The sequence below is a fragment of the Vanacampus margaritifer genome, chromosome 3, assembly GCF_051991255.1.
Source record: "Vanacampus margaritifer isolate UIUO_Vmar chromosome 3, RoL_Vmar_1.0, whole genome shotgun sequence".
Classification (NCBI taxonomy): Eukaryota; Metazoa; Chordata; class Actinopteri; order Syngnathiformes; family Syngnathidae; genus Vanacampus; species Vanacampus margaritifer.
In genome coordinates, this window is record NC_135434.1 from 11098944 (window position 1) to 11113212 (window position 14269).

Genomic DNA, 14269 nt, shown 5'->3' on the forward strand with positions numbered 1-14269 from the left:
AACAAACTGCACATGACTTTCTCAAACAGACTCTCGTGGCTTTCCTGGGAACATTTGGAGCCTTCACTGCCTGCTTGATGTATCACTTTGGGGATTTTGATCTCATTCAGCCTCAGTGGAATGTTTTCTTTTGAAATGTTTTTGCAGCTTGCACATATATGTACTGTACCTATTTTTTTCCCCCCCATATCATCTTCTTTCCTCTGCTGTCCACTTCTTTTCTTTTCCTCCCCTTCTTTTGCTTGTCAACGTTCACTCCTCTGTTCCCACTCATTCTTTTAACACCCTCCCTCGCCTGTACACCTCCCTGTTTTCCACTACTTCATTAGAGTAGCCCAGATCGGGAAACGGAAGGGAGAAAACTCGCAGAGTCAGCATAAATGTGGACTAGTAAAATAATGACACTGACTAGATCCTGGACCATTAGGGACGATACTATGAGTTGTCACCTTAATAGGGGTGATGAAGGAGGGAGGTACAAAGTCAAATGAAGGGGGCAAAGGGGGCGGGCAAATGACAGAAATCAAGAGAAAGTACAGTGAAGTAATAGGAAATATAGCGTATGAGCTGACTCTTCCTCCCTAAGTGTTTTGCGTAAGCAGTTTGGAAGTATGCTGCCATTACCTGAACGGAGGCGGAGCAGCGTTTTGGGAACAGGTACGAGCATATCTGCACTCCTTTTCTTTCCCAGATGGGTAAAGCAGACAGACCTTGTTAAAAGAGCCGACATCCCAATCAATATGGTTGTTCCAGCGGAGCATCCAGCTGCCAGGGACTCCACACAGATAGGCGCGGCATAGCAATTTGCAGACATAAACAAGGGCCTAATTGTTCGGGGCCGGGAGGTTTGTAGTGAGGAAAACAAAGATGAAGCATTGTAAAGAGTTAGAAGCCATTTCAACTCTCGTTTAGGAAATGAGAGTTGGGCCAAACTTTCTTTGATGAGTGTTGTTATTGTGAACAGCGGGGGTGCCGAGTATTAGGCTTGTGAAACGAAGGGAATTAGAGCAAAAGGTAGTGAATTTGGAAGATGGGCTCTTTGCTTTGCTGTGTGCCGCTCGTTCGGCAGACTTTTTTTTATGGTCACAGTTTGAAGCAGTCATTTGCCATTTATGATTTTCAGTGCAATCTTTTGAGTTTCATCCTGCACAGAGGAACTGGATTGATTTGTCGGTCTTAACTGAAGCCTCCTCCTGATCATCCAGTCTTCTTGTTTCTAAAGGGCAAGCGTAGGGAAGGTGAAATAAAGTCAGACGGGAATCTCAGAATTGCCCTTTAACAAATAACCAGAGGCGGGCAATTTACAAAATTTTCGTCAGTCCATCATTTCATCGTAACTACTCGTCCGCCATCACTTTGCCACGACGATATTAGGACCAACAGACAGAGGAGGGTGGAAATTCCGTCAGTACTGACGGACTGTCCGTTAGTCCATCAACTGTCAATTATCGTTTGTCAATTGAACAATAAAACGGGCGTTTGTCAGTGACGGAGTTGGGTCAAAAGTAACCCAATTATGGATCAAAAATGGACCAATCCACTATATTATTTACTCAATTTGACACACCTTTCTGGGTTGTTTTATACAAAATGACCCCATTTTTTGACCCAAGTAAAGGACCTGACCAATATTTATGAGTTGTTTTACGCTAAAAGTCCCATTTCTTGACTCAAAGTTGGGTCAAATCGACCCAAGGAGAGGATCGGTCTATTTTCGACCCAACTGTTTTTAGAGTGTACTTGACCCAATTAGTGATAATTACACTGACGGACAAAACCCCACTTCCATACGGGTGTCCGTCACTGACAGTCTGTCAGTACTGATGGAATGCCCACCTCTGCAAATAATTTCCAGAAACTCTCCGGACCCACATGCACACCTGTGTAATACCGTCGCTGCTTTTCTCCAAGGTCATTCAAGGTTGTTGGGCTGTTGGTGCCTGCCCACATCATTTGTTCATTCAATTAAGCTTTTTCCTTCTCAGGCACCTCATTTTCTTCTTCTTCATCCCCCGCTGTATACTCATCTCCACAGAGGCCAACATCATTTCATGGACTCATGGCCAGAAAGGAGACACGGCTCAGTGCGGTTCGGATTTTTGCCAATCTCGATTTGGTCGTGGACAGTAACTGAAGTTTGCCTTGTTTCAGACAAGAGGCAGCAGGCAACCGTAGACTCCGAACGTCGTGTCCGACTGCGCCGGTGATGAATTAGCTTTTTAATGCTGATGGCCATACCAGTCCCCCGATGGAAACAGTGTCCGTACATATTTCATACATCCAGGGGGGCTTCGGGAAACTTTTGAGGCAGGCAACTTGTCAGCCTTCGTTTGATTCCTTGCATTATGAATGACTGTCTAGAGGGAAAAGGATATGTGTGCAAAAAAAAAGTTTGACTATAACCCGTGACTACTCGGCTAACGTTTGGAAAAAGGAACAGTTTAACCCAACCGTTCAGTCGAAACCGAAAACTGTCTGAACATGAGTGAGAATTGATGACTTGAGCTCCATTTTTCATGTGATCATCTCACATTCATCAGGAAGACTCATCAAAATATTGACACAATAATGATTGCAGCCCACCTTGTTTTAACTTTGACCGGTCCAATCTAATCAGAGCTCTCCTCCCTCTAAAGAGACACTATGAATTTTTTATCATGGCGTCTCTTTGTAAGGCGAGGGTCGATTTGTCCTTGTTCTTTATTTACTCCGGAGAACAAGCCATTCCTTCGAGGTAAAAATTAAACAGTAGCTCTGTTGTGATTGTCTTTTAAGAAATTCCATTTGTGTCCAACCTCAGTAAGTTTGCTCCAAGATCACTTTTTTTTTTTTTTAATGTTCTGTCTTAGTTTACGGTATTCAACAGGCTGCTTATGACCTTGCTGTAGTGCCAATCACATCAATATGTGAGACCAAAAAACAACATTTGTGACCACACCTTCCTGTTCTTCTGATTTTAATGTCGCTGTCAACATACATCTTTTACGCTATGTTGTACTTTTGCAGCAATTTAATATGTCCACTTGTATTAAAGCATAATCATGACCCCCACATTTTGTTATGAAATGTTGAACCTAGTTGAAACAAGTCTCGGTCAAAACAAACCCAAAGTCAACAAGTACATGTATAAATAGGATCTGACAGCAATCAGATGGTTGGTTTTGCTTAATAGAAGCCAAATGGACAGCGCGACCTCTTCTTTGTCGTACATGACATCATACATGCACATGTGAAATCGTATTTTTCTTGATTTTAGCTTGTATGTTGTGTGTTTAGACGTGCAATTTAGCGCCTTTTGCGTCTTGGAATATTTTAACATACAGACAACAAATGTTTATTTTCTTTTTCTTCCAGCATCAGATCAAAAGCTGGCAATGATGTCCTCATCTAATTTGTTTGCTGGAAGTGACGTCACTGGGCCCTCAGTACAGTAGACTAACACTAACACTCTTGTTTCCTTCATCAAATGCTTTGCGGCGCCGGACAGATTTTCAGTTATTTGGCCTAACCCTTTGACCGCCAAAAACGTTTAATAACGCTTAGTAAAATCCAAATGAGGGCCGCCGAAAACGTTAAAAGACGTTAACTATGTTTTTTTGGGGGGGAAACGGGTGGAGGAAAGCCTTGGCCAGCTGTGCTGAAAGTATCAAGCAGATTGAGTTAGTATAATGACTATTTATTGGCTAAAATGGCTTTTTTGACAGGAAAGGTTGCTGACCCCTGCTCGAGCGTTATGGCTTTTTTTTTTTTTTTTTTTTTTTTTGGAGAAAACATCCATACGTGTTACGGAGACGTGGTTTTACACGCCTGTGCTCTAGTAGCTCTTTCTTCTAGCCAGGTCAGATGAGCATATGTTGCTACTTTGTGGTTCAGCTACTGTCTGATTTTGTGTCGGGTTGTGGGTGCGAATGGTAGTCCCAAAGAGCACCTGACTTGCTTTTTAATAGCACATTGTGAGGCTTGCTCATCCTTTTGAGACAAAACCAAATTGGTGGAATTTAGGCTTTACCAAACAGCCTCCACACCAAAACGTCTAAAATCTGCTTTAACTTGTTGATTTTTGTCTATCTTTAAATGTTTTTCCTTCCATACTCTCTTCCCTTATCTAAAACAAAGAACTATCTTTTCTTTTGTTCAGTCACTGATTTGGAAAATCTTCAACTGAGTTTTTTTTTCCTCTGAGCGTTTAAAAGAAAGCTATAAATCTGCCCCGTTTAAAGCCAGACAGGCAAGAAAGACCTGACGCACAATCTGCTCCCTAAACAGCCTTTTTAAACATTTACCCCCAAATGTATTTACGGGTTGACTAATGCACTCTCTGCATTGAGCTAGGCGGAGGCCAAGGGGGTGTTTGTCTCTCTTTATTTGCCCGGGGCTTGCAATAGCTGCCAGGTTGCTCAGGAAGACCAAGTGAAACAAATAAAAGTATGATGGATGATGAAATAAGATCAGTATTACTTTGGCATTAGCTGCTGGGACTGACACTTTGCTTATTGGATGTCAGGTTGACATCACCAGTCGTGCAACAGAACTTCATTTCAAATCGGCTCTACCTCACTTTGTGCAATAGTGCAGTCTGAGCCTGCTGTCAATTAGAAGAACATTGGCAACAAGATGGAGCAGTAGTCAGATTCACATCAAATTGTTTTAAATTAAGCGAATTTACTGAAAATGCGCAAAACGGACATGCAAACTTATGCCCGTTTCCATCTGTTCTTCTTTTGCGAATATTGAGAGGAGAGTCCGCCGCTCTTGGTGGCGATATACACCACACAGTGTGATCCACCAATAATTTAAAAGAAGAAGAAGAAGAAGACCAGGAAGCGACTGCGCCGTGCGATGACGTCGTATATGTGTTTTCCTTTGTAATTCTTGATCAACCGTAGCGTTTCTTTGCTAAAATAGCATTAATATTCGCTTCTTTAATTAATTCCAAAAGGATTTCTGTTTTGTCGTCCCCCCCCAAACATACCTTACTTTGTCATCCCGACATTGCTTTGGGACAACAAACGTACGTGTGACGTAATATCCGGTGAAAACGTGCGACGTGTATCCGGTCTTGTCAGCGGTTATTCGCAAAAGCTGTTTCCATCGGCAAAATTTGCATTTTCCTTTTTTCGATACGCTTCAAAATCCAACTCTTCTAAGGGTCAAAACTTTTTGGGTGAATTTTGGGCCTTTTTTTGAATTTTTTGCGTTTCCAATTCAGTTTTATTTTTGCATTTCTTGAAAATTTGGATAAAAATGGGTGGATGGAAACCCAACTAATGTCTAAATGAAAGTGTGACCGTAAGGTATCAGTTCATCTTTTAGGCATGCTACTGTGTGAATGGTGAGTAAAATGGAGAGGCCTTTTTGTGGACTGTTACACATAAATTGGATAAAAACAGTGTCATCTTTGCATTAAACTTGCCTTGAAAGAACACAAACATACTTTATTATCGCCTGTTTTATGTGAACTTGCCATTATCTTCAAGGCTATTCTCAGCACAATGAAAGATCTGCTCCAATGAGGTGCCTAATTGAAAACATAATGAATTCCGTAAAAGCAGCGGCCATGACACTGAGGTAGCATCCAAACTGTGATCCCTGCATGTGGTCTAAGCTTGTGGTTGACCCTTTAACCTGCCACAGAAATTGGTAATTCTCATATGGAACAATGTGGCCCCGAGTGCTTACAGTATGCAAAAAGGCCGTTTTCTCTATTGCTGCAGGGGAAAATGTGATCCACTAACACGATTCTACCCAAAAAAGGCAATTTTGCAATAATAAGAGTTGAAGTACATCAATATCAATAGCAACTGCACAGCTGTTTCCACTACATGGTCGTATTTTTGTTCTCATAATACAATAACCGTTTAGAACAGTTCAAATTTGTGCTTGAAATGTTTCTGTGTAGATACATGTTGTGTGGTTTACCACATCCTTGTGTAGCATTAGAAAGTATGTCTTTGAAAAGTTGTCTTCGTGACTACCGTTCAATTCCACTTTTTACCTCCTCAGTGAAAGAATCATGCCTTTTTTTTTTCCTGGAGAGCTCAGTATTGTTCATTCGGTAATTTTACCGATTTGACATGTCATCATCATTGCTCTCTTTTTTTTTTCTTTTTTTTTTGAAAGAATCATTCCTAATTCTCCTATTTCCTAAACCCTCATTGTTTCCCAGCATTGTTTGGCGCACTGTGGGAGGCTGGCTAATATGATATGCAACTTTGTATTTGCGTATCCAATTACCCATTTATCTGTTCTTCTTTTTCCCTGAGAATGTAAAAACCGCCGCTACATTAGTCAGCTTTACGACAAGTCTTACTGCAGCAGGCAACACCCGCCGTTTGTGCTAAATGTAGATTTGACGCGGCGACCGAGTGCATCTACATCACGAGGAGTCTTAAAAGAGCTACGAGATTGCAAAAGGCAAGAGATTGCGCATGGGTCGAGGTCATATCAGAAAGGAGGCGTCCGTCACCTTGAAAGAAGATGGAGGTGCGCTTTTCACATAGCAGACCTTGACAAGTCTTTTTGTTCCATCCCTCTCTTGCCGTCTTGTGACAACATCACGTTACCCATCAGCACGCATTACGCCACACTCAGATCTACGTGCTGCATCTTTTGAAGTTAAAATGGGGGAAAATATCATAAGTATAGGCCTGGCTCCAGATAGCTGTGGCTATGCTCCCAGATGCCTGAGTAGGGATCTGCTGTATCATGTGTCTTTCCTTCAGACTTGGCAGCAGCTTTTGAACGACTGCAATATGGGATCAGAAAAAAAAAGAAGAAGAAAAAAAACCCTGTCAGAGACATGCACCAGAGACCCCGATTACTTTGGTTTTCGGCTTAAAGTTGCCAAGCAACAAAATATCACTGAGCACTTTTGCCCAGTAACAAAATCAGATGAATCATCATTTTTTTCAAAGCAGGTCCATTCAATATGACACCAGCCTTTGGCACGCTTACCAAACAGTATTTTTCGTATTTTTTTAATTTTATTATTTTTTTTTTTTTTACAGCCTTCATTCACATCGCAGCAATTTTAGCTTTAGACTGCAAATCAGCAAACATCAGATCTTATTCTCCAGAAACAAAGAAAAGGGAAAAAAAAAGATCTTATTCTGCCTACCCATGCAACATTTAGTAATATTCCGCCATTTAATGTGTCAAAAAGCTTGAGGTATTTATTTTCTTATCAATTCTTATTGGGCTTATTAGGCTATTGTTTTATCTTTTATAGATTATTGGTCATTTATTATTATGTGTAGGTAAATAGAGATTTAAAAAAAAAGAGTTGCAATGCAAAATGGACACAAAAGAAAGTCGACAATGGAACATGCCGTTTTGATTTAGTGACAAATATAGGAAATTAAATGTATGAATGAATAAATTAGATAAAATAAAAATAAATAAATAAAATGCTCAATAAAATTAGATTGTACTTATTTGAAAAAGAGTAGGAAGATGTAAAACCTTTCTAAAACTTTCTAGTGTGTGACATAATTACATTTTCAGGCTTTTGTTTTCTGTTTTTAGCACGATAACGCTCTCAACATTTCCTGGTTTCCATCAACATTTAACATTTCTGTAACCAGCAATTAGTGAAACGATTCTGAGTTTTGATTGGGAGACGTTTAGTGGGAGTCTTGTTTGCAATGAACATTAATAAATGTTATGGCCTCCCATCAGTTTGACATGTCTATTCTTCAAATGTGTTTTAATTGTAATTAAGCCCTGATTAACAATCCGGGGAGGCTTTTTCAGGACTATAGTATAATATGTTATGAAGGCAATCAGGGTGTTGTCATGTGAGCTGCTAATGAGGCTCAGCCAATTGTCATAATAAACGAAACCGCTTTGGCTGGTGTTAAAATTCAGCCTTTCGCCTCACTTGTTTCCTTTTCCATCTCTCCATTACTGCGGCATAATAAAGACAGTTGCTGTATTTGATTAATGGGATCCAAGTGGCTCCACATCAATGACAAGCTCAGTGAAAATTCAAGACACCCAAACCCGTGTCCAAAAGCTGGAAGGAAAAGCTTTAATTATTCATTGTTGAAGTGTGCTTAAGTTGTCTTTTTTTTTTTTTTTTAGGTTTTCCCACACATTCAACTCATGATAAATGACATCTTGTGTCTTGAAAATCAATAAAGGTTCTGCTTTTGATAAAAAAAAAGTTGGACCGTCAGTGAAAAGGAGACATGCGGCCTTGCCGATGATGGTGTAATATTACTTAAAATCAATAGGAATCCTGGAATGAAAAGTGCTTGATATCACAATGCAGAATTAATAGCTTTAAATAGCCACCTTTATTATCAAACATCTGGTCTAAACAACACTTACAATTCGGGCTAGAAAAAGAGTGGAGTCTTCTTCGGGTTTTTGCGTTTATTTACGTGGCCTTTTAAATTTATTTTGGCAATATTCTGGTTTTCAAAGGTTATTACTTATTCCGCTTTCAGCTTTTGGGATATTATGAAAGTGTTCAATACTTTGCGTGATGCTTTGGTAACAACGAACGACTGTGTGCTCAACATGTGCGTGCGTGAGTGTTTATTCATCATTTCCCCTGGAAAGTGTCACGCTCGCGGGTAGGCAGGGGTTGGTTCTGGGTGGGTTACGGGCTAACCCCTCGAGGTCTCCGGGGTTACAGTGCCTCTGCTCTTTGTCAGCTTCTCGCAGTGGTCCTTCCTCTTGCTGATTTTCGGACTGGCACGCAGCGAATGTGCTGATTTGTAGTTGGTCAGAGCGTGAAAGGCTTCATTAGAACCATAGTAGGAAACTATTTTCTGCACAGTGTGTGACTGGGACCCAGATCTTCTTAGAAATGTCTTTACTAACGACAGTCATGAAAATGTATATACCATCTAGCCCACTTCATTAGGCCTGCTGTAGACAGTAATGCATTTTTTTTTAATTGTATGCACATGACAGGAAAGTAATGATACACAAACAAATGTGTGTTAATTTTGAGTTAATTAAAAATTCCTTTAACGCTACAATTTTTTTAACACACGATTAATGACTGCCCCTTACGCAATGCAGCAGGCACATCCACATCAAAATTTAGCAGTAATAAATTTAATATTAATGAATATATTTGTGGAGACTGTGGTCAAGTTGTATTTTACAATTTTAAAAATATGAAGAATTCCAGGAATATGAAGTTATTCCAGGGGTCGAAATCCCCCATTGAAATGAATGGCGGGCGACCAGAGGTCGAAATTCCCCCATAGGAATGAATGGCGGGCTGCCATTAGTTAAAGATTAGGTAGCTCTTAATATGAAAAGAAAAATGCACTGAGCTGTCACCAACGTCTAACAAATGCAATTATGCCATCTAGTGGCATAAAAATGACCTCAACAAAAAAATCTATATCACACTCATTTTTTACAGTACAGTACATCTCTTAAATTGTATTTAAATTTTATTAATGATTATGAAATGACTGTATCAATGACTAAAAGATGCAGTCATATTTCTATTAGTTTAACATTTTTTCCCACTTTTATGACAACAAGAGTATGCAAACTCGGTATTTTGTTTTTACATTTAATTGTGCATTTAGAACAGATATAAATTTTGTGATTAATCGTGAGTTAACTATTGAAGCCATGCAATTAATTACGATTAAAAAAAATTAATCCCCTGACACCCCGCCCCCACCCCCCAAGTCACGTTACAATATAATCATGATTGAACCTCGCGATACAATAATTATCACGATATTGTGGGGAGGTTGTTGTTATTTAAAAAAGTGCATGATACTGTATAAAGAAAAGAAAAGAAAAATCTCATGTTGCAAAAAAGGCACAATATTGTGTTTTTTTACATAAAAACAGCAGTGGCAAAGAAATAGGCTTGGCAAGTCATTTTATCATCATGTGCTCCTATTGGCTCATCAGCGCAAAGTATCATGGTCTCTTCATGGTACTTCACAATGCTGTGTTCAATTGAACCGGGTGAAAATAAATATTTTTGGGATTGAGATTTTGGAAAATATTTGCTGTTATGACAAATTTATGGGTGTGGTAACTGCAGCAGTGATGTCAAGGCTTGTCCAAGTGAGCAATGCTCACACCAGCATGTAAATGTCTCGTCTATGCAATGCTAATTAGCTGAGGTCATAATTATCCACTTAGTTTAAATGGTACAGGTAACATTAGCCTCAATTTACATAAATGACCTACAATCACTAATTGGACTGAACAGACAGGCGGCATTTGCTTGCTAATGCAAGCATACATTGTAATTTGAGTCAAACGTGTTAGCGTGGGTCAGAACATGCCTAATTCAAATTAAAGTGGGTGCTGCAACTGCAGAAATGGAAAACAACCTGGCCTTTGTTTGTTTGTTTGTTTGTTTGTTTTTACACATGTGCTGCTTTCAATATGGTAACATGGCATCGTGGAAATGTTAATCTCAAGTTCACAACAATTGCAACCGAAGAAGCCAAAAATGAACTTCCATCGCTAGCAAAATGCTGAATCTGAATGTCCTTTCTTATCGCTGCTCATTGTTTAACTGGAGCCGCCGTTTTTGTATTTGCAGGTGAACGAGGAGACAGTGGAGAGGCTGGTGGTCCAGTACCCTCACATTGTATTCAGCACCGTAATGCAGGACTGCAAGAGAACCCTGGAGAGAGCTTATCAGATGGGCTGGAGCCCAAGTGCTTCCAACGCCTTGTAGCTGTGGCTGGATTATACACACATACGTAATCACACACACACACACACACACACACACACACACACACGTTGAACAAAAAACTATTTTTATCCCAAACATTGACACACGTGCACCATATTTTCAGCTCAGTCCTATTTGATTTTCATTTACTGTTCAAACATGCATGTGGACACACACACACACACACACTCTGGACTCTTCCATTAATCTATTCATTAACTGAATGAAACTGACTACGTATCATCCTCCTCAAATCAAAAAGCAACAAAGTGGATGAAAGAGGTTCCGAACCTTACGCATTTAAGATCGGGCGCAGCGGACGCAAAGAAGAACGATAAAGACGGCGGCTTAGAAAAGAACAATTATCCCGCCAAGTCGAGCCTAGCGACGCGTGCGCTTCCTTCGAGGCGACGCCCACTGCAGCGGCAGCAAAGACGACCGCCACAACAACAACAATCTTTCTCCCGGCTCGGAGCCGCTGAGACCCGAGCGCTCGTTTGAGGATTTTTGACAAACGTGATGTTTATCTTGACTTTCTTGCTCGTGCAGTTTCGTGTGAAGGGATTTGTGGATTTCTCCCGTGTTTAGATCGTTGTCGAGGCTACATATAAACGTTGTCCCGGTGCCGGCACACGCCAGATTGGGTTGTGGCCCGATCCTCCTTCCCTCCCAGGCCGATTGAATAGCAGGAAAACCACATTGATTATTTCTCCAAAAGTGCATGATTAGATCGAGATTGGCATCTGACTGAAAATGATCCCTAATTGGACCGACGCTCGCTGCATGACGTGGGAACAATGCTTTTGTTTTGTTCACATGGGTTGAAAAGGAAGCAGGATAAAAGTATTATAGTCTCATATTTTGGGATTACAGTGGAACCTCGAAATTCAAACACAATCCATTGCATGACTCATGGAAATGACAAATGGAAATGGACTCAATCTGTTTCAGGGTACGTCACCATCGTAACCTTCATTAACTCTCCAGGCCTTTTTCAAAGCATGTGAATGCGAGACCAGGATCTGATCTAGAATAGATGATATTGAAATAAGATTTCAGTCAAATTAAGACAAAATGGTCATCATTAATTGGTCGTTAGTTGAAATGGTGTTGTTGTAAGTATATCCGTTTCCTTTATGCACATGCTTGTGTGGTTTTCAAAAATGTTTTGGTTCTTGAAAGACTTTATCATCCATTCGTGTGCTTGTGAGTCTGGATGCTTGTTTGTCTCTATGTACTCTGTGATCGGCTGAACGTAAAAACAAAAACTCATTCAATATTAAATGCTTACAATTGACGGAAGATGGATGCTACAGTATGTACGTACACTCGCTTGATTTAACTGAGCAACCCGGACAAACGTGTGTAGAATTTTCCTATTTTTCCAATTTTTGATTTACCCCTACACATTAGTGGTGCCCATCTGTGGCGGCTTCACAATAAAAGCTTAAGAAAAAAGAAACCCCATTGAGCTCAAGCCTAGTATTTCCCCCCCCTGGTGTTCTGTTGTGACATCTTGCATGATGACGTTCTGAAAATTTGGGTCTAATTATTCATTCTTTGTTTTGTTGGATTTCAGAGGTTTCACTGTACACGCCAAAAACACCATGAAATAAATGCCTTAACTAAATGCCAGTCGATCCGTAAATTGCTAAAATAATATTTATCGTTCCCTTCTTTTACCAAATGTCACCCCCCATTGTATGGCCTGGTATATTCATATACTTGAGATTTACTTATTAGTGTTATATCGATTTTGAGCATATACTTGTAACAATTAGCTATGTAGCAATACAGTGAGGGATTTCCTTGTGATGGAGGAAATGAAGTTGGTAGTAGAGAGTGGATTACTTTTCATCAAACAAGTGCAGTGTGGAGTTGAAAGTGCAGACAAGCGACGTATTTTCTATGCCGTTGGTCTGCTCACCAACTAGTCATCCAGCTAGCAACAATAGCTTTGGGTTTGCTTTTTTTTTCCAGATTACAATAATGTACAGTACAGTGTAGAATACAGCAACACTTTGTACATCATAAGAAGATTTCACACAAGTGAAAAGTTGATTTTCCCCTTGTCAGGATTTGTAGACGTAGCAGTCGCAGGGTTGCGCCCTGAGTCTGTTTTTCTTCTTTTGTAAACCCCATCCGCACTTTCTCCTTCGCTAGATGTTGACATACTTGATTCTTGATTTGTTAAGGCAAGCGTAAATGACTGGCTTTGCATAAAGATGAATAAAACACTACAACTTCAAGCTACCCCCCCTCACCCCCAATCCTTGTTCTCTTTCTTTTATGTGTGTGAAATTGAGGTGGCGCAGAATATTTAAAACAGCAGGAGAATGTTTTTCCTCTCATTTTTCAGAAAGTGGAGACAGCTCCTGGCGGCAGCCTTCCCTTGACTCATTGTTACTTCAATTATATTTCTAGACCATAATGAGCATGATGGGCGACACGGTAACATTAGCATTCAGCGAGAATGCACATGTTAGCGGATAAAATGCAAATGAGGACACCAACGTGTTGCCCATTACATTCAAAGGTCACTCTATGTACAAATTAGACTCAACATAGTTCCTGTAGAAAAAAATAGTTTCTTTTCTAACAGTCCTCCAAGCTTTCCTGCTGGCTGGACTATTATCGAGGGGCTAACTACTACGCTGGCTAGCATAGCTAAATGCTGTCCCTCCATGATGTCGATCCACTCCTTGAAGTCACCAATCATCGCCTATCGTGATGACTTCCGGAGGAGAAAACATGCGACACAGCGCAAGAAGAGGAACAGGAGAAAAAGTCAAATGCTAAGCTAAGAGCTAAGCTAATGTAAAATGTTAATTTGCGAAACACCAGAAAAACAATGACAACAATGATGCAGACAAATCTTTGTAGCGCTTCTCCCAGGCTTATTGGTGCAACCATATGTCATACGCGATGTTATTTTTGCCATAGAGGCAGGAAATAATGTGAAAACATTGCGGAGAAATCAATGTATTGAAGCTGGGTGGGCTTACTGAGTAGCAACGTAAAATGGCCGCTGTTGGCTTCACTTCTCCCAATAGGGGTAAGCGGCATTGCTAGTCCATTCATATATGTCTGTGGTCTGCAAGCACTTTACAGCGGAGACTAAATTCAAATGTCTGTTTCACGGTTGTGTTTTCACTTCAGATGAAGGCCTCGCATAAACTATGCAAATTAGGCCACTGTTGCACTACAGCCTCAAACCAATCCAGTTATATAATTTTTTCCATCTCATGTTCTCCTTTCACATGGTTTACTCTGCATCCTTGGACATTGAATGTTGCCTTCAGAAAGAAAAATAAATAAATCATTCACCGACTGCAGCTTGCAGCCTATTGTGATGTCATTGAGTTTCTTCCTGGAATTTTCGTTTGAACTGAAATTAGACCTGACGTCACAGCAAACAAAATGTACAATGATCTGAAATTACAGTATATATATATATATATATATATATATATATTAGGTCCATGTGGAAATGCAATAATGTCAATGGTGTGTAAAAGAAAATGGGCAGTCATTGACAGTCACGGTCAAATATGTTCCCCCGTGTTAAAGAGGGTTTAATGTCGCTTCTGC

At 40.2% G+C, this 14269-nt stretch overlaps 1 protein-coding gene across 1 annotated transcript in view; it reads left to right on the top strand.

Moving 5' to 3' along the window:
• The window catches only part of fbxl17 (F-box and leucine-rich repeat protein 17), a 253101-nt gene extending 240170 nt beyond the window's left edge, over positions 1-12931 (top strand). Inside the window, exon 11 of the mRNA XM_077561895.1 lies at positions 10541-12931. Within this exon, the coding sequence (XP_077418021.1) occupies positions 10541-10678 (138 nt within the window). The 3' untranslated portion in view covers positions 10679-12931. The remainder of the gene's footprint in view (positions 1-10540) is intronic.
• Positions 12932-14269: the final 1338 nt, after the last annotated feature.